This window comes from Cervus elaphus, chromosome 18 (genome assembly GCF_910594005.1).
Source record: "Cervus elaphus chromosome 18, mCerEla1.1, whole genome shotgun sequence".
NCBI classification, from domain to species: domain Eukaryota; kingdom Metazoa; phylum Chordata; class Mammalia; order Artiodactyla; family Cervidae; genus Cervus; species Cervus elaphus.
In genome coordinates, this window is record NC_057832.1 from 110695984 (window position 1) to 110717254 (window position 21271).

At 46.7% G+C, this 21271-nt stretch overlaps 1 protein-coding gene across 2 annotated transcripts in view; it reads right to left on the reverse strand.

Annotated features, from left to right (window-relative positions):
* The window catches only part of DENND11 (DENN domain containing 11), a 49542-nt gene extending 42620 nt beyond the window's left edge, over positions 1 to 6922 (reverse strand). Inside the window, exon 1 of one of the 2 annotated variants that reach the window (XM_043872301.1) lies at positions 6828 to 6922. Coding sequence is in view for 1 of the 2 variants with exons in the window: in XM_043872300.1 (XP_043728235.1) it covers positions 6181 to 6430 (250 nt within the window). In the remaining variant the exon portion in view is untranslated. Of the gene's footprint in view, positions 1 to 6180; positions 6461 to 6827 lie in introns of those variants that run through there. The other variant, XM_043872300.1, reaches the window with a different exon arrangement.
* Between the last annotated feature and the right edge of the window lie 14349 nt (positions 6923 to 21271).

A 21271-nucleotide genomic window follows, 5' to 3' on the forward strand; every position in this document is an offset into this window, starting at 1 on the left:
GAGCCATGCAGGGCCAGAAAAAACCTCACACAGAATGCTACCTACCGCAGGCTCAGCCCTCACGTGCAAAGCCACTCGGTTTTCCAAATCTCCTCACCACACTTCAGGAACCCACCCAGGGAGGTGAGGCCTGGCAGGATTGAACAGAAGGACTGATCCCAGGGCTAAGCAATCAAAGAGAGGGGGCGATCAACATGAATAGGTGCCTTATTTCCCAACTTGCTCTCCTTCCATCCCCAAGTCCCCCCTTGCCTTGGGCCCATCACAGGTACCCACGGGCCCTGCCTAGGCTCCAGCTGCTAAGACAACTTCTGTGGAGGGATGGACATAACAGCACGAAGAACAGACATGGCAATCTGCTTTGTGTACCTTCAGCCAGTCATTCAATAAATATTGGTGGAACATAACTTGGCAGCCTGCTGCCAGATGCTAGGCTGGGGCCAAGGAACTTGCACTAACAGATTACTGAGTTGGCAGCTCACTTAACCCAGGGAAGCTAGAGGACAATGCTGAGCCTGGTTGTGGATGCAGAGACGGTCTGAACCTCATGGCCTGGTGGGCTGGGGCCTCCCAGGGCTCATGTTTCATAAGCTCCTGCGCTAGGTGAGATGTACTCTGTCTTATCTCCTACAAACAGGGCTGCCTCTATCTTCTCTTTCGGTCAAAATGTGGAGTGACCATCCCTCGCCCCAGCATATTTGGACTTCATCAACCACCATTTCTCCAGAGGGAAGAGACATCAGCTGCCACTGTTGCTGCCTCTGAGAAAGCTGATCTCAAAAAACCGACAGCGGAGAAAGCAATGGTCTTGAACCAAAACAATCTCTTTCTAATGGGAAATACATGACTTTCCTTCCTCCTCTTCTCCCTCCTTGCTGGGCAGTCCCCAACCAACAATTTCCTCCCGAGCTCTTGATTTCATAATCAGTGGCTGACTCAAAGGTCCTATTGACCTTTGACCTCAAGCGGGGAGCTCTGTACCAATTCTCCCCTCTCAGAAGAAATGTGCCTTGATTTTCAGTCTTTCCTTCAGCTTCCACCCATCAGCATACACATTCCTGGCCCTCATTCCAGTCCAGAGGTACAAAGAAATCCCGTCTCACGAAAAAAAGGCAAGAATCCAGGAGTGCTCATGGTCCGCACTTCTGCAGTAGGCCCCCAATCCCAAATGGACGAAACCTCAGAAGTTTACAGTGTTCGGATTCTAACACCAGCAATGTCAACAGCCCATATCATTCGACTGGGTCTTACGTAGCTTTGAATTGTCATAACATCACCTAGGATAAGAGTCTATCAGAGCCAAGGAAGAAAGAGTCAGGATAAAGAAACCTGAGGCAGGAAGAAATTAATCCTGGTGATTTCAAGTCAGCCATATGCCCATCCATGGCTGAATTCCAATGCATTAATTTTACATGGAAGAAACTTTCCATTTCACGAACGCCGTATCGTTTTGCACCAGGCAGTGGTGTGGTGTGATGTGGGAAGGACCACAGACATTGGATGCAGGCAGAGCCAGCTGGCCTCTGGGCTCTGCCCCCACCGCTGATCTGTGACTTAAGATGACCTCACGGCCCCGTGCCTCTGTCTGCCTCATGACTGCGAATGCTGCTGAAGGGATCAGATAATTCCTGGTCCACGGTGGGCACTTGGTAAACGGTGGGTGTTATGACTTCCCCTCCTACTCGAGTCTCCACCAGCTTTCAAGAGAAGAAACAGAAGTCACAGCAGATGGTCACCAACTGACTTTTCCCTGAAAACCGCAAGTAGGTGAATCACCAACAGCCTGGGAAAGAGTCTGCCAATATGGGAACTAAAGAAATCTACCAGTTGTAATCCACTGACTTCTGATCGAAAGTAGAGAAAAAGGCCATGGCCAAATTACATCACTAGAAGAGGCTTGCTTGCTTTGGCTATCAGGAGCAGCCTTCTCTTGGCCTCTATGAGCCGGCCATCCTTAGGACTGTTCTTCCTGTTTCAAAACTGCACTCCAAATTTTCCACTCTCATTCTCCTCTGTCACTTTCCCACCAGTGGCTGGAGCCATTTATTATTTGCACGAGTCAGATGACCTGGGCAGCCCAAGTTATGCCTCAGACGCTACCCCTCAGACACACACACACACACACACGAACTTCCCCTGGACACGGCAGGTGTGCTACCCCTCAGCCACACACACACACACACGAACTTCCCCTGGACACGGCAGGTGTGCTACCCCTCAGCCACACACACACACACACACACACACACACACACACACACACACACACACACACACACACACACACACACACACACACACACACACACACACACACACACACACACACACACACACACACACACACGAACTTCCCCTGGACACCCACAAAATAACTCTGTGGAAAATGGAGCTGTTGAAAGTGGATCTCTTATAAACAAACAGTCCAGCAAAGCTGAATCACAGGTATCATCCACCATAGGTTCAAAGCTCTACCTGCCTCAGGCCCATACACAAGCCCTCAGTTGCACGGCGAGACTGCTATGTCACCTTCATAGAGAGGGTTGGGGAGGGGGGAGGCTGATTTCCAAGCATGACCTTACCTTTTCCCTTAATTAGGCAGAGGAAGAAAATTTAGTTCCTAGAGACCCAAAGAACAGAGTCAAAGCTCTAAATGATGGGTTGGACACAATAAAAAAGCAATATTCTGGCTGCCAATCTCTCCCACCCAGCTCGCAGAGTCAGCATCTGGGCCTGCTTTCAATAGCAGCTTTGTAGCCCAGATGGCCGGCACCACCACCATCCCAGGGACTCCCTGCTCCAGATAAAGACTGAGTGTGTCAGCGAGTGAGTGTGTGTGAGAGAGACAAAGAGGAGGCAGCTAGAGTGCATGTCAGAGACAGGGAGCCTCTACCTCTCCTGACCCTGAAGCCCTGGTCCTCACATCATCTACGGACCCAACAACCATAATCTTCAAACTGAAGCTCCAATGAAAGTAACATTCTTTATGCCCCTATCCTCTTCTCTGATTCTTCCTATAGATGCTCAACCCCAAACCTGTATCCAAAAGTATATACTCTCTTATTCCCACATAGCAGTCTGAGAATCACTGAGCATTCTCTGTCCAAGAGAGTGTGTGTGTGTGTGTAACCAGAGTCCCCTCCTCCCTCTCATCTGTCCAAGTGTATGTGTGTGTGTGTTTGCCCACGTGTAACCAGGGTCCACTCCTCCCTCTGATTCCCTTTCAGCACACAGACCACTCAGGCCCTGACAGATGACCCACAGGGGTAGATTCTCTCCTGCCCATCCCCTCTTGTACTCTCGCAGGCACATGCACCAACGTGTTGTTACCTGCAGCAGAAGGGAAGATGAATGAAATACCCACGGCCTGGGCAGTAAGCGCCTGGGGAAGTCTGGGGACAAGGGAGGAAGCTCTGAGGGGAGGATGCTGAGGACACAGTGGGAGACATGGGGCGCAGATGGGCAGTCATAGAGACGACAGTTCCTCCTATGTAAGAACTTCTGTGATATGTTCTGATTTGGGTAAGGAAGCCAGTATTCACTTTACTACTTTGGGCATCATAGGTTTAGGAAGGCAAAAGTCTTGGTGGACCAAGATTAAACAGCAACACAGAGCAGACCTGCCTCCATAGCAGGATAAAGGTTGAGACACTCAACTAAAAGTGGGAGACAGAAGCCTGGCCCCAGTGACGTCGGCCACTCCCCGGGCATCCGAGGGCCCAAGTGTCACCTCTTCAGACCGAGACTCCCCCAACCCTCACACAAGGGACCCGCCACAGGCTCTCTGAGGCCCTCACCCCAGTGTTGACCTTTGTGGTCCCGGAAACCCCACAAGCATTCATTCATCCCATCTTTTACTTTTAGGTGCTTCATCACACAATTTTTACTCAATACAGATACTATCAGAATTTTCTTCTTCTTTTTTTTCTTTTTAAAGAAAGTAAAGTGCCATTTGGAACTAGGAAGATGAGGAAAGAGAATTATGGGCAGGAAACAGCAGCTTTCCAAAAAAACAAAACCAAAACCATCAATCATAATTAAAAACACACTCTGTCTCCTGCCCACCCAACTCCTTCCCATCCTTTCCCCTCTCTGCACACAGTTAAGACAAAAAGTTACCAGGGCAGATGTTCAGGTCATGTTGTATATACTTTAAAGACAACCAGACTCACAGCCACCTATTTATCAGCTAGTTAATATTTCCAAATTAATCATCTTTGTTCTGTTTGCTCATGTATAAATGGGGTATAAATGATCATCCAATTAGAATGGTGGTGAGAATGAAATGTAAAACGCCTACACAAAGCAAGTGTCCAAATGCCTGTTAAATCCCTTCTTTCTACACTAATCTTAATCTGAAAGCCATTACAAATACACATTCGTGTACCTGTCTGCACACACAAATACTTACACACATACCCACAAAACCACGTCACCAGCTGTGACTAACGAGGTAGGGGGCGGGGCCCAGCTCTGAGGTGCTTTTCAGTATGATTAACTCCACCTGTGGTTAGCCCAGAAGTTTCTTTTTTTTCCTCATCTTCCCCTCTCATCTCTACCACCAGTGTGACCACTGCTAAGTCAGACCCTGTGAATGCTCCCTCTCCATTTCTTCTAGTTACTCGTAAACGCTTTTCAGAAAGAATCTGATGCGCACATCTATTTACTGCAGGAATAAGGAATATTATGAGTTACAAAATAGTATGTTTTTCTTTAGCGATAAAGGTTACTTCAGTCAAAAAAGAACAGTTTTCCTGTCTGGGAGTCCCAACCATATGTCAGTTAAGCAGCCGATGTGGTGAACATTAAAAAACAAAAAATAGAAAATGACAGTATGTACTACATGTAAAAGGGATTAATTCTGTTTGATGAAACTTCAATTTCAGTTACATATGTATGTATGGAGCAAACTGATTGGTATGTACAATGAATTTCATATGTTGGGTCACAGTCAAAAAAGTTTGAAAGCCACAGGGAAGGGGCCAAGGAATCGCCAGGAGTCAGAAAGGTCTAGTCTCCCCACAGCTGTTCCTATTTCTTCCTGGGCCTTGCTGGGTTCTAATCCTGCCCATCTTCTGACATCCCAAGATCCTCACCCCTTTTCCGTTTCCTTTCACTCCATCGCACCCTATCAAGTTATTCAGAAAGGTTTCTACAGCTCATCCTTGGAGGACCAGTTAGGGAACTCGAGGAAAAAGCTGACAGTCCACATAATTAGACACTCCACATTCCAGCAACTTCAGTGGACTGAGAACAGAAAGGCACATCTGGGTTTTCTTAACCCCAGTTCCATGGACAGAGGAGCCTGGCAGGCTCAGGTCCGTGGGGTTGCGAAGAGTCCTACACCACTGAGCGACTAACACTTTTCAGACCCATGAGCTCTCCTCTCTCCACTCCTGGGAGCAGAGCCTTTCCCCGACCACCTGAGGCTCTCCGAGGGAGGTATTAGCGACTGAACAACAAGTTAACGCCTTCACTTTTGAACCCCAGGAATTCGCTCACCAGTAAAACGCACACTTCCTTACCCGATGGTTAGGCTAAGGATTAGGCGAGATCACCCTTTAACTCTCCGAACACACCCGCAAAGAGCCTACCGAGGAGGTTTCTCTTTTAATCCGTCTCCAGCTTAATCCCTCCGTGCCATCCCTTAATGCTCCAGGCGTTAATTCCTCAAAATCAGGCCGTCAGAGAGACTGAACTTGGGCGCTCACAAAGTTACCAGGCGGAGAGGGATGGGGAGCGAGGGCGGGAAGCAGAGAACCTGGAGGTTTAGGACGGTCTGTTTCCGAAGGAATTCACCTGGAGGGGTGGAGGGGCGTTCCTCCTCTTCACAGGAGAAACCGATTAGCCGAGCCCGAAAAGAAAACAAAAGCTAGCGTGCCCGTGGCCACGAACAGGATCCTCTATCACCCGAGAAGTGCAAACAAGACTGTGGGGACTGGGGCGCCAGCTGGGGACCCGCCGGGAGGCGGGAAGGAACGGGAGAGGGGGCCCGGGGGCGCAGGGAACAAAGCCCCACGCCCCCACCCCGCTGAGGCACCCCTGACCTCCCCGGCGGGGCCCCGGCCGGCGGGGAGAGGGGTGCAGGTGTGCGGGTGCGCGCGCAGCGAGCCCTTCCCCCGCCGTCCCCGAGGCCAGGTTGGGGGGCGACCCTCGCCCCGGTCCCGGGGCGGCTCTCACCCGAGCGGGGATCGAAGGTGACCACGAACACGGCCACCACCTGGTCCTCCTCCACGTCGCCCAGCTCGAGGCGCCCCGGTTGCCGCAGCTCCTCGGGCTCCCGCCTCCTCGGCGGCTCCGCGGCCGCCCAGCCGCCCCCACCGCCGCCCCAGCCCCGGCCTCCAGCCTGCGGGACCGGGGCCCGCGGCGGGGAGACGGCGGGGCCCTCGGCCCAGCGCAGCAGCGGCGCCGCGTCTCCGCGCTCCACCATGGCGAGGCGAGGCGCGGCGCGGCGGCGAGGAGGAGCCGCGGGCGGCGAGGGGCGGGCGCAGGGGCGGGCTGCGGGAACTCCCCTCGCCGGGCGGGCTGCCGGCCGCCGCCGTCGCCGCCGCCGCCCGGGCCTCCGCGCACCCGCTGCGCCGCCGCCGCCGCCCCAGGCCGGCACCTGCCCCGGCCGCCCCGCCCCGCCCCGCGCCCAGCGCCCAGCGCCCTCCCACCCCGCTCGGCTGAGTGCGGATCCCGCCCGAGGAGGCGTCCTCTCTACCGGCTTCGCGGAACTGCGTGCCGGGTTTGAGATTTCACGGATGCATCTGCGCGCTCCGAGATGGGGAAAAGTGCGGTGACCGGGACGCGCAGCCACTTGCATCTGTCTACCTGTGCCTTCTCACCTAGGATTCCGTGGGATGACCGTACCACCGTGAATTGTTACTCGCCACCATTAATTTGAAAGTCCCTGGACATGCAGACCGTGAGAGATAGGTGTTACATAACCCCCGAAGTGCGGCCAGAGCTCCCGCCGTGCTGCGAGTGAAGCCGAAAAGGGGAGGCGCGGCTGCCCGCGTTGTTTGCACTTGGGATGTGGCCTGATCCCCTGAAGCCGTGGGCTTTGGTGTCCGGCCTGGAGCAGTTGTGTGTGTATCACCCTGTCGGTGTGCCCTTGAATAGGCTGGAGAGTGCCTGACGCTGGTCTTCCTGGACCCTGCTTGGGGCGCCATCCATTGCAGTGACTTAGTCTCTACAGAGAGTGGTGGATGGTCACTTACTTGCCCTTGGAGGAGAGGGGGAGGTGCGGGGGGCGGGGGAGAGATTGAACTAAATAATCGCCATGAGGAAAGCAGTCCCTATTCTTTAGGGTAGAATACTGCCTGGATTCTGTCTTGTTCTGAATTTTGGTCTGGAAGCAGCAGCCTTGGGTTATCACTGATGATCTCCTTGGGAAGAGGGTTTAGATCGTGTTATCACTGCCCTTCTGGCTCATAAATATGACCCTTCATCAACACCCCCGGGGTAACAACTAGTAAACAAATCCACTGGGTCCTGAGGGCAAGCAAAAACCCCGGGCTGTCCTGAAGCCTGAACAAGTTTCTGGCTTCTGGGTGTCTGAACAAGTCTCTCTCCTCATCTCATTCTTTCTCGTTATTTTAATGACTATTCCTATTTTTCCCACCTCCTCTGATGACATAACCACCAGATTTACCCCAAGGGTTTAGGCATTCAAAATGTTACTTCTAAATAGAAAATGGGGGTTCATAGAATATCTTTAATCCATTCCCAAAGCCATCAGCTTTAGTCTGACTTTCTTATTTCCCCCCTGGAGGGACTTCCTTATTCTGTTATTTTGTGTGGACTCACCCCACCCAGAATCCCCTAGTTTTAATACCCTCAAGTTGTGTATATATACCAGGAAATAAACTCATAATCTCCATCCCAGTTGATTTTCTGTATAAACAGAAAACCAAAATGTTCACACCCTAAATCCAGCAGCTTTTCCAATCTTCATTTAAGCAGGAGGTCTAGCTCACCAGCCATCATGTCCTTCTTAAGACCTGTGAGTGCTCAGTCACGTCTGACTTTTTGCGACCCCATGGGCTGTAGTCTGCCAGGCTCCTCTGTCCATGGGATTTCCCAGGCAAGAATACTGGAGTGGGTTGCCATTTCCTTCTCCAGGGGATCTTCCCCACCCAGGGATCGAACCTGCATCTCCTGCATTGGTTCTTTACCACTGAGCCACCAGGGAAGCCCTGCATAATGGGTGCTCAACAAATATTTGTCAACTAAGTAAATGAATGGAAATAGAGACTTAAGCCTCTGTACAACTTGCCCCTCCCACCAGGCTTAATCTAATATCTTGCACATAGAACTCAAAAATCTTAATGATGCTGATGACACCCTGCTTAATACATTCACAGTATGAAAGAGGCTCTGTACCTGACCTTCAGATTTATCTTTTCTGTGTCTATTGAATTTCACAAGATGATAGGAAGGGAACTAATTGAACTTAGCTATTGGAATAGAACTGCTGAGAAACTAGTGTTAAAGACAAGAAGAAATAAAGATCTGTCACATTCAGAGACCTGAGGATAATGTTAAATTTATTTTATTTTCTGGTGACGCCACGTAGCATCGTTGTCACTGTTCAGCCTCTAAGTCATGTCCGACTCTTTATGACTCCATGGATTACAGCATGCCAGGCTTCCTTGTCCTTCACTATCTCCTGGAGTTTGCTCAAGCTCATGTCCATTGAGTCGGTGATGCCATTCACCCATTTCATCTTCTGTCACCCCCTTCTCCTCTTGCCCTTAATCTTTCCCAACATCAGGGTCTTCTCTAATAAGTTGGCTTCCCACATCAGGTAGCCAAGTATTGGAGCTTCAGCTTCAGCATCAGTCCTTCCAATGAATATTCAGGGTTAATTTCCTTTAGGATTGACTGGTTTGATCTCCTGCTGTCCAAGGGACTCTTAAGAGTCTTCTCTAGCACTACAGTTTGAAAGCATCAATCCTTTGGCACTCAGCCACACAGCATACAAAATCTTCATTCCCTAACCAGGGACTGAAGCCACACCCTCTGCAGTGGAAACATGGAGTCTTAGTCACTAGACCACCAGGGAAGTCCCAATGTTAAATTTTTTAATGAGTTCCCCTAGAATCCCACATATCTCAAATTTTAAATGAAATTACTTTACTTTTCCAAATACCAATATGCCTACATTATGTAAAACACATTACATAAAACGTATCTATATTACATATTTATAATATATAAAAATACAATGTCTATAAGATACATTAAAGTATTTTTGCTTTATCATCTTACCACTGAGTTGGCCCCTGTTAAGATTTTGTTTAGTCTATCTCATCAATTGTAGGGTGCAAAATTTTTCACTTGTTAGGATTGCTATGGTGGCTCATAAATGCTGCCAGCCCCGCTGAGGTCTAAGTCTCACAGGGGAGATGTGTGTCTGTTTTTGCAGCCATCTGAGGCAACATCGACCTGAGTTGATGCTCTGAGTTAAATTGCTCTGAGTTAAATTATCTGCTGGAGGTTCTTTGGACCATGCTGGTAGTGTGAATTCAAAATGCAAGCTAATGCAAGCCCTACCTTATAATTCTTAGGTGAGATATTTTTTTTTTCTTCTCTGCACCCAATGACAAAGTTGAGACAAGCAAGCTCCCTTGCCCAGGCTTCTCTACATGGGAGGTTTATTTGTCAAAGCCATGTAGACAATATCATATTAGACTCAGCATCATGGGCATTTCTTTATTCTCAGTGGTATGTGAAAATAACAGTATAATAATGGTATATCTTAAATGATAGATTTAGATTTTTTCTTCCTGAGTGTTTACATGTTGAAATCATACTGTATATTAATTTTGTATTCTTTTTTCCCTTATTATCAAACTGTGAATAATTTGCCATTCTATTAGAAACTTTATGCACATCATTTTAATGGTTCCCCTTGTATGCTTTCTGAAAATTTATTTACCCATTCTCATTGTTGGACAATCAAGCTTTTCCCTTTTTTACTGTGGCTGAATTTCACTCTGAACTCACACTAAGTACCTATTCTATGCCAAGTCCTGCTGTGCAGAAAACAGACATCCCTTCCCATCACACTTTCAGCCTAGCAGGCAAGGCAGCTATCAGGAGAAAAATGAAATCTGGAATGAGGGATGACAAACAGGGCAAGAACAATCGGTCACTCAGGCTGCTGACTTATGACAGATTGCCAGAGGTGGCAATACCGGGTTAAGGTGCATCCATGTTTTGATTGTACTGCCAAATTGTTGAGTCACAAGTGTACAAGGGCCTCAATCTCACTTCCCTCTCATCCCAATTAGATAGTGCCATTTAAAATCTTTTCTTTTTTGCCAGTTGTCAGATGGCCATCATATTTTAAATTAATCTTTTGTGACTGAATCTAATCATGGTTTTGAAATAAATGTTGGTGACTTGTGGTTCCTCTTCAGAGTAGTGTCAGAAGACACTGTCTGAAGAATTGTTATCAGCTGGCATGGGTTCTTTATGCAGCAAGAATATTAATCTTGTATGTATGTTATTAATGTAGAATATACATATATGTATATGTATGCACATGTGCTGTGTGCTCAGTCCCTCAGTGTGTCCATCTCTTTGCGACCCCGTGGACTGTAGCCCGCCAGGCTCCTCTGTCCATGGGATTCTCCAGGCAAGAATACTGGAGTGGCTTGCCATTTCCTATTCCAGGGGATTTTCCCAACCAAGGGATCAAACCTGCATTTCTTGTGTCTCCTGAATTACCACTGAACCATCTGGGAAACCATATATGTAAATTTACATGTAAATTTCTATTTCTAGGAGAGGTAGTCTTCTTTCTTTACTCATTTTTTTTAAAAAGTCATCAGCTATTTCTTTGACAATCATTTTTTCCATGTGAAATTCAAAATCATTTTATCTAGTTTCCAAAAAACTACGAGTTGTTTTCAGGTCAAACTGCCTGAGAACTGACCCCTAAATAATGCAGGTCTGAACCACATGAGTCCACATATATGTGGACTTTTTTCACAGTAAATACTATCCATGGTTGGTTGAAAGCGCAAGTGGAGAACGGTGGATACAGAGTCATCTCAGGCACAGAGAGCCGAGTCTAAGTTACAAGCAGATTTTCACCTTTGCAGAGTGGGGAGCCCCAACCCTTGCACTGTTCAAGGGTAATCTGGACATATGTACTGGAGAAGGGTCAACATCTTTCTATAACTAAGCCACTTTATTCTGACATTAAGAGAGATTGGTGAAGGCAGGGCAATAGGTTGCCCTGCCTCCATCCTCAGTCTGAATAATTAGTTGTCTGGGGCAAATGCTACTGGTTCAGAGAGGAGTCCAGATCATGGGACAAGCTGAGGTGTAATGGGCTGAGATTTAGAATGTGAATGGAGGAGACCCATTTATGTCACACATTAGCTCACACAGCGGGAACATTAGCCCTGTCTGCACTGAATCACCTGTGCAGCAGGCCCTTGGCATGACCCAAGTTGAAAGCATGGTAAATCTCATACTGCAGAGGCTGAGTTCTGGTTGAGCCAAAAACGGTGTAAGGATTAATATAGAATATATGTTCAAAATTACTACATTGTTTAAAATCAACACATCCCTCCCTTTTAGCCCTCTCACATTGGCAGTGGAATTGGAAATGAAACATCTGAAACCTCATAAAAGGTACTCATTCTGCAGTAGTGTCCATCACGTGGATACTCAGAACACATGGTGTGCGCCTTGAGTCACCGTGGGTGCCGTGTGCCAAGCCTTATTCCAGATAATGGAAAAACAGCATCAGGCAAGAGTTAAGTCCTGTCCTCGTGGAATTTAGATTCTATTAGGGATGGGATGGGGGAGGCAACTTTTTTAATGAACTGTTGAATATATAATATATGATGTAGTGGTAAGTGCTATGAAGAAACATAAAACAGGGTAGGGGACCAGAGAGTGGGTGATGGGGTTGTTGGGAAAGACCTCAATGGTAAGTGACCTGTAAGCAGACACCTGGAGGAAGCGATGGGGTGAGTGAGACGTGTGGGGAAGGTTTTGGTGTGTGGAGGGACAGTGAGGAGACCAGAGCGGGATGTGGAGGTGGGGGCGGGTGGCAGGAATCAGACGTTGTGGGGTGGACCCTACGGCCCCGGGGTCCTCATACAGGGGCCGGCTCTATGTTCTAAGTGAAATGGGTGGCCCTGGAGGATCTGAGTGCAGGATCCTCTTAAAAAGCCCTTTTTGGCTGCTGGGTGGAGAAGGGGCAGGGGGATGCAGAAGATGCTACTTCAGTAGGAGGAGGCTGAGAGAACTGCAAGAAATTCTCAGAGACTGGGTGCATGGTTGCAGAGAAAGAGAGTACTCAGTGATCACTCACAGATTTCTGATGTTCCATTCACCAAGAAATGAAAAAATGTGGAAGGAATGGGTATGATTGGAAAGATTATTAGTTTGGCTTTGGACACATTGAGGCTGAGATGCCTGTTAGACCGCCAGAGAGAGATCTGATGAACTAACTGCAAGTCTGATGTTCAACAGAGAGGTCTGTGATGCAGAGGTAAATTTCAAGGTCACCTGCTAACCAAGAGGTTTTAAAGTTATGGGCTGAGAATGATATTCCAAGGAAGAGAGTGGACACAGAAAAGTGTGGGGGAGTGAGCTCAGGGACCTCCAGAGTTCAGAGGTCAGGAGATGAAAAGGAGTGGGCAAAGTGATGCAAGCATGTTCTGGACAGGTTTAAATTCGTCTATCTATCTCTCTATATACATGTGTATATATATATATATATATGCATATGTATACATGTATATTCATTTACTTGCTGAAATTTTTAGGTATTATTTTAAATATTTTCATAAGTAGATATCTATCAGTTCAGTTCAGTTTAGTTGCTCAGTCGTGTCTGACTCAGCGACCCCATGAACCGCAGCACGTCAGGCCTCCCTGTCCATCACCAACTCCGGGAGTTTACCCAAACTCATGTCCATTGAGTCAGTGATGCCATCCAACCATCTCATCCTCTGTCATCCCCTTCTCCTCCTGCCCTCAATCTTTCCCAGCATCAGGGTCTTTTCAAATGAGTCAGTTCTTCACATCAGGTGGCCAAAGTATTGCAGTTTCAGCTTCAACATCAGTCCTTCCAATGAACACCCAGGACTGATCTCCTTTAGGATGGACTGGTTGGATCTCCTTGCAGTCCAAGGGACTCTCAAGTGTCTTCTCCAACACCACAGTTCAAAAGCATCAATTCTTCAGCACTCAGCTTTCTTTATAGTCCAACTCTCACATCCATACATGACCACTGGAAAAACCATAGCCTTGACTAGACAGATGTTTGTGGACAAAGTAATGTCTCTGCTTTTTAATATGCTGTCTAGGTTGGTCATAACTTTCCTTCCAAGGAGTAAGCGTCTTTTAATTTCATGGCTGCAATCACCATCTGCAGTGATATCTATGGCAAAGATTAAATAATTAAATTGCACAGAGGATGTATAATGAGCAGCAATTTCCTTCCCCTCCAATTCCCCCTTCCCCATGCTCTCTTCTGAGAGACTAATACTTTTAAGTTTCTGTCTTCAGAGTTTCTGCTGGTTACCTCCTGTGGAAGAGCTTAAATTCCTAATCACACTTCAAAAAAATCATTAAAAGTTCACTTTGCCTCATTCTATGAAGGCAAAGCTTCAGTGTGGGGATCTTGTCGTTGGATCAGAAGTATGAAGAAATGACTGAGAATGTTCAGGCAAATTTCTTGGGACTTCCTGAGAGAGAGAGAGTGAGTCAAGAATGAGGCACAACAGAGAGAGACCTTCAGTCAGTTCAGCTGCTCAGTCATGTCCGACTCTTTGCAACCCCATGGACTGCAGCATGCCAGACTTCCGTGTCCATCACCAACTCCAGGAGCTTATTCAAACTCACGTCCATTGAGTCGGTGATGCCATCCAACCATCTCATCCTCTATTTTCTCCTTTTCCTCTCTCCTTCAATCTTTCCCAACATCAGGGTCTTTTCCAATGAGTCAGTTCTTCACATCAGGTGGCCAAAGTATTGCAGTTTCAGCTTCAGCATCAGTCCTTCCAATGAATATTCAGGACTGATCTCCCTTAGGATGGACTGGTTGGATCTCCTTGCAGTCCAAGGGACTCTCAAGAGTCTTCTCCAACACAGTTCAAACAGTTGTTTGAACTTCTCCAAACAGTTCAAAAGCATCAGTTCTTCAGCACTCAGCTTTCTTTATACTCCAACTCTCACATCCATACATGACTACTGGAAAAATCATAGCTTTGACTAGATGGACCTTTGTTAGAATGAGTCTTTTTCATCCCTAATAATTTCTTCCCTTTAAAGTAGTGAGTGTGAATGTGTTCATGTATGTGAGAAAGAGACACAGCCAGAGAGAACCTCATCTCTGTGGCTGCAGGGCTGACCTTGGACTTGGTCACCTAGGCAATGCTGCTGTAATTGTAGAGATCCTGGGGATGGTCAAATGCCACATAAATTCTGCCAACTGTGGCCCATAGAGTAAAGATCAGTCTAATCAATCTATATCATTTTAAACTCTCTGCTCCTTAAAGTATGGGCAGTATACCAAGCATCTCTAAATTATCGGGCTTTCAGGTTAGAATTTTGTTCCTGTTCTAAGAAGAATACTGTCTTGTGAGCAGACAAGTAGTTTATCTCTGTTCTAATAGCCATTTTGATGAATATCCTCTAGTTCTAGCAAACAGGCAACTCTGGCAAGAGGAGCAATTCATTAGAATCTGATTTGTTACATAGTTTTATAGTAGATTTCAAATAAATAGATTAATCTAAGAATTTTTACTAATGACATCAAAGTATTCATGGGTTAAAGGACATGTTATCCATGATGTGCTGTAAAATATTCTAGCACCCACCCCTAAGAAAGGTGCAAATGTAAGTGAAACAAGATGGTAAAATTGCCCCCAATTTTTTGAACCTAGATTATTGGTCCATCGGGACCCATTATACCATATTTCCTCTACTTTTGGTGTGTTTGAACATTTCCACAAGAAAAAACAGAACAAGAAAGTATTCACGATAGACTCATCAACTTTAAAATGACTTCCAGGCTTTGTCTTAATTGGCCCACAACCTTTCCTTAGAATTCTGTTCTGCTGCAAATGCTATTCTTTAGACATAGATGTACAAGCACTTCCAAAGGAGAAACGTGGAGGCCAGATGTAAGTATTGTTAATGATTGATGTGATTATCAGTAGATTGACCGGGGTTGACAGGTGCTGTCTCTGTGCCCTCTCTCTTAGTTGAGGGAGGAGCTCAAGATAAAGTCCCCATCATGGCTCTTGGCTTTGCGGACCTCCCTTGTCACGGGAGAGCTTCCCTGGTAGTTCAGCTGGTAAAGAATCCGCCTGCAATGAAGGATGACCCTGGTTTGATTCCTGGGTTGGGAAGATCCCCTGGCGAAGGGATAGACTACCCACTCTAGTTTTCTTGGGCTTCCCTAGTGGCTCAGCTGGTAAAGAATCCACCTGCAGTGCAGGAGACCTGGGCTCAATCCCTAGGTTGGGAAGATCCCCTGGAGGGGGGAAAGGCTACTCACTTCAGTATTCTGGCCTGGAGAATTCCATGGACTGTATAGTCCATGGGGTTGCAAAGAGTTGCATATGTCTGACTTTCACTTTCTTTTTCACTTGTCTTGGGAAGAGGACTCTTAGAAGCAGGAACACCTGGGACCCCTGCTGGGATGGGTCCAGGACCAGGACAGGTGCACCCATCTTTGGACCATCTTTGGACCTGCTCTCGGTCACAGTCGCTGAGGAACTGTCCAGATTGCTAAGTAAATACATGTCGGTAATGAATGCGTTCTGCTTTTCTCTAAGTTATTGCAAATTTCCGCCTCCAACACCCCTCCCCCACCCCCACCAGGGTTGAAGCAACTTTTCCGGATTTCAGATGTCCTGTTGTGATGACAGACTGAGCAAGATAAGGACAAGGAAGACAATGGGGTTGAAGCCCGAGGGACCTTCGAGATAATCACTGCCTAGACTTCCTATTTCCTCAGTGAGCTGGCGGTGATGCCTGTTAACGAGGCCCTCGGTCCCTTTCCTGAAAACCTTGACTGCTGCACTGTTGCCTCTGTTGTTGTTGAGTCGTTCCATCGTGTCTGACTCTTTGTGATCCCATGGACTGCAGCATGCCAGGCTTCCCTGTCCTTCACCATCTCCCTGTTGCCTCTATAGGGCACATGCTGGGGATAAAGGTCAGCTTTCTCCTCTTTCCAGAAAGTCTGGCGGTAAAAACGCCCAATTCTTACCTGGTAAACCAGACCTCCCAGTGGTTCCCAGTGGGGGCAGTCCTATCAAATATACCATGATTCAACATTGGTATTTTTTCAGAGTCTGGAATGACTCACTCTTAATTCAGTCTTCAGTAAATAATATGGTGGAGCTTCACTTTAGCTTGTTCAAACATTTTTTGCATTTCTCTCTCCTGACTGAGGAGAAGATCAGGTCTGCATGTCCTTTCTTGGAGCAATAGACTCTCAAATATTTTCCATGGCCTTAGTTTTACTTTTGAAAAGGAATGGTGTGCCTTTTCAGTGTAAATGTAAATTTCTACCTCTTGCAAATCCGACTGGAATTAGCTGGATTTTCCTGCTTCTGTTCTTCCCATCACTGCTTCAAAGATGTCAGAACTGAAGTTTGGTCAGGGCTCTGAGTCTGGGAGGTTTCTAATCACTAAGCAGCATCAGCAGAAGGAGAGCTTTCCCCAGGCACATGGTTTGGGGAACCCAGCCCTGAGATTCAAAGCTGACTTCCTCCTTGTACATCTCACTCCTGGGGACATGACTTTTCTGCTCTGCAGAAATCCTTGTAACGATATGAGAAATGATTGAATTAAAAAAAAAAAAAAAGTCCAATACTGAGTACTTTCAACAAAAACTGAGATACATTAATTTTATTTTCCCAAGTCCATTCAAAAACAGCTATGGAACACCCATAATGCGTTCCACTTTAAGAGAAAAATCCTTCCCCCCCTTTTCCTCTTATTGCTACAGATTACTTGGGTTCCCCTTCTGACATCTCATCTCAACTGTGATGGGAAGCTTTGTGCCTGGGATGGGCGCCTATTAACATGCACTGAAGCAAAGATGCAATCTTGCACAATGTAAAGAGGATAAGGACAAAGAAAAGAGTAAAGCATGACACCAAAAACAGCAGGGCTGTGGACCAGACAGAAGATGTGCATCTCCAGGGACCCTTGGGCCATCAAGGTCAGCGAATGCCCAATCCTGACTATTCTATTTTCCAGATTGGGAATATTTTTTTTGTACTGGTTATTATAACTAGTTGGGCTTTCTAGGTGGCACTTGTGGTAAATAACCTGCCTGCCAATACAAGAGATACAATAGACGTGGGTTTGATCCCTCTTTTGGGAAGAGCTCCTGGAGAAGAAAGTGGAAACCTACTCCTGTATTCTTGCCTGGAATATTCCATGGACAGAGGAGCCTGGTGGGCCACAGTCCGTAGGGCCACAGAGTCGGACACGACTGAAGTGACTTAGCAAACATGCATGCATTATAACTAGTTATATCTGAAGCCTTAGCAACAATCATCAGTTCAACTGAGTCGCTCAGTCGTGTCTGACTCTTTGCAATCCTATGGACTGCAGCACACCAGGCCTCCCTGTCCATCACCAACTCCCGGAGCCTACTCAAACTCACGTCCATCGAGTCGGTGATGCCATCCAAACATCTCATCCTCTGTCGTCCTCTTCTCCACCTGCCTTCAATCTTTCCCAGCATCAGGGTATTTTCCAGTGAGTCAGTTCTTTACATCAGGTGCCCAAAGTACTGGAGCTTCAGATTCAGCATCAGTCCTTCCAATGAATCTTCAGGACTGATTTCTTTTAGGATGGATTGGTTGGATCTCCTTGCAGCCCAAGGGACTCTCAAGAGTCTTCTCCAACACCACAGATAAAAAGCATCAATTCTTTGGTGCTCAGCTTTCTTTATAGTCCAACTCTCACATCCATACATGACTACTGGAAAAACCATAACCGTGACTAGATGGACCTTTGTTGGTAAAGGAATGTCTCTGCTTTTTAATATGCTGTCTAGGTTGGTCATTACTTTTCTTCCAAGGATCAAGTATCTTTTTCATGGCTGCAGTCATCATCTGCAGTGATTTTGGAGCCCCTCAAAATAAAGTCTGACACTGTTTCCACTGTTTCCCCATCTATTTGCCATGAGGTGATGGGACCAGATGCCATGATCTTAGTTTTCTGAATGTTGAGCTTTAAGCCAACTTTTTCACTCTCCTCTTTCACTTTCATCAAGAGGCTTTTTAGTTCCTCTTCACTTTCTGCCATAAGGGTGGTGTCATCTGCCTATCTGAGGTTATTGATATTTCTCCCGGCAATCTTGATTCCAGCTTGTGTTTCCTCCAGCCCAGAGTTTCTCATGATGTACTCTGCATATAAGTTAAATAAGCAGGGTGACAATATACAGCCTTGACATACTCATTTTCCTATTTGGAACCAGTCCGTTGTTCCATGTCCATTTCTAACTGTTGCTTCCTGACCTGCATACAGATTTCTCAGGAGGCAGGTCAGGTGGTCTGGTATTCCCATCTCTTTCAGAATTTTCCACAGTTTGCGGTGATCCACACAGACAAAGGCTTTGGCATAGTCAATAAAGCAGAAATAGATGTTTTTCTAGAACTCTTCTTGCTTTTTCGATAGTCTAACAGATGTTGGCAATTTGATCTCTGGTTCCTCTGCCTTTTCTAAAACCAGCTTGAACATCTGGAATTTCACGGTTCCACATTTGGAAATTCCATCTGGAATTTCCATGGTTATATACTGTTGAAGCCTGGCTTGGAGAATTTTGAGCATTACTTTACAAACGTGTGAGATGAGTGCAATTGTGTGGTAGGGTGAGCATTCTTTGGCATTGCCTTTCTTTGGGGTTGGAATGCACTGAACTTTTCCAGTCCTGTGGCCACTGCTGAGTTTTCCAGATCTGCTGGCATATTGGGTGCAAATTCATCTGCGGAGTGCTAATACACAGAAGGTGAATGGCACAAGTTTCTGATAGAATTACTGCTGATAATGTAAGATCTAAGGCATCACGATGGCATAGTTGCCGCCCTAGGCAAACAGTGCAGTCCTAAAGAAAGGTAATTGAGAATTCTAGCAAGGCAGAGAGGAAAGGCAAGGGTGATGGTGGAAACAAACACCCCAGCCTTGTGCTCTGCCTACAGGCCTGTGATCCAGACTGTTTCAGGTTAGTCTCAACCCACCCAAGAGTAGAGGCAGTCTCCAGCTGGCCTGGAGAGGTGAGAATGACTAGTTATGACCTCAAGAGGGTAAAACTGATCAGCACCAAGGCTGTAGTGAAGGAATTATATCATATGGTCTCCTGGTTTGTAAACAAGAACCCAACTCCAAAGCCCAGAATCTCAGTTAACAGGAACTTCTTTGTGAAAAAGTGAAAGCATTAGTTGCTCAGTCATGTCCGTCTCCTTGTGACCCCATGTACCCCACCGGGCTCTCCTGTCCGTGGGATTCCCCAGGAATTCCCCTACTCCTACTAGAGTAGGTTGCTATTTCCTTATCCAGGGGATCTTCCTGAAGACCCAGGGATCAGACCCAGGTCTCCTGCATTGCAGGCAGATTATTTACCATGTGAGCCACCAGGGAAGCCTGTGGGATGCCAAATCTCTGACCAAGGTGAGCAGGGAGCTACCCTGTTGAGTGATCTGGAAAGTCGGCTTGGCAGGAGGGACTGGGAAGGACAAAAGAAGGCTTGGGTGGTGTGCATACCTAAAAAGCTGGGACATGAGAAGGCGTTTAGCTAAAAAGACACTTTCATATGCCCCCAGTTACTCTTCTCTTGGATTAACTTCTAATGAGTTCAGGTGGGGAATAGGAAGAGAGTGAGAGGGGAGAAAGGAGTGGAGGGATTGGTAAAGAGAGAGAAGGTGGAAGCTGGGTGCCAAGTAATGGGTGACCAGAGACAACCAAGAGATGGGACAGTGAGTTTGTTTCATTCAAGACCAAACCCAGAACTTCCGGGGGTCCTGTGGCTAAAAATCCTCATTGTCAATGCAGGGGACCCGGGTCTGATCCCTGGTCAGGGGGCTAGATCCCACTTGCTGCAACTGAGAGTTCGCTGCCACAACTGAGAACCAGCACAGCCAAATTAAAAAAACTAACAGAAAAATCATCCCCACCAGCTCTCGCTTTGGGTCCACATCTATCACGCAAATAACTCCTCATGTCCAGTCCCTCCAGAGTCTCCCCTGAGGGCACCAGGGCCTCATTACATCATTTTCCTTTTTCACAGATTGCCTTTCACATGGTTTCTCCTATAAAATGATATTGGTGGCCTTATTTTGCTCCTCAAAGCATTTTTTACTTTTACCCTCCCCATAGGGACCACTCTGAGAAAGAAATTGAATAATGTATGTAAAAGATATCTAAACGGTAAGGAAATACATTTCACAAAATAAGGCATTTGGGGCCCAAGTAGTCACCATTTTCTAGTAATACATTTATCTGTCTCTGTGTTGCTGATCTTTCTACCTTCCCCCCCTTTTTTTTTGATATAAAAATGTGTCCGGTTCTCTAAACGCTTTAACTGCTCATACCCAGGGGTGAGAGGAGGGTGTGGAGATGCCTGAATTAGGACAGGTGTATCTGGTAGAGATCTCAGGTGTGTATCTATTAGAGAGATGAACTCTAGCCAAGATATGTTAGCTGCTGTTTGATGATCATTATGCTATCCAGGTGATACTGAATTCTAAGGAACTGCCATTAGCCACTGGGTGGGTGGTGAGTAGGGGAGAGAAGAGGGCCATATTTCTAACTGGTAGGTAGAAAAGAGTGAAAATGATGTCTTTCCAATAATGAGCTTGCTCCTAATTAGCAAATGTGTATTTTTAAAAAATTTTTTGTAACATTTTATTGTTAAGTAAAATTACAGATCCGATGTGTATGTTTAAAGCCACGCCAGAGCAAAGAATCCAAGTGTCTCCCTGGTAGCTGGTAGCACGTGGGTTCAGGGAGACTGCGGGAGTGCTATACATAAATTGGATTTAATTGCTCAGAAAGTTACTGCAGCCTTCTTTAATCAGAATGGAAATAGGGAGAAGCTGAGATCCTACGGGTGCATGGTACTTAAGTGAGAAAACCAATGGCGTGTCTCCGTGTAGCTGTTAGTTGGCCGAAGGAAAGCAGGGCTGGGACTGGGGAATGTGTCAGCTTTCGTTCTTTCTCCTCCTGTTTCAGTAGCTGTGTTTCCTTCTGCTAGGCCTTCTTGCCCAGGTGGTAAAGCTCTTCGGCTGAG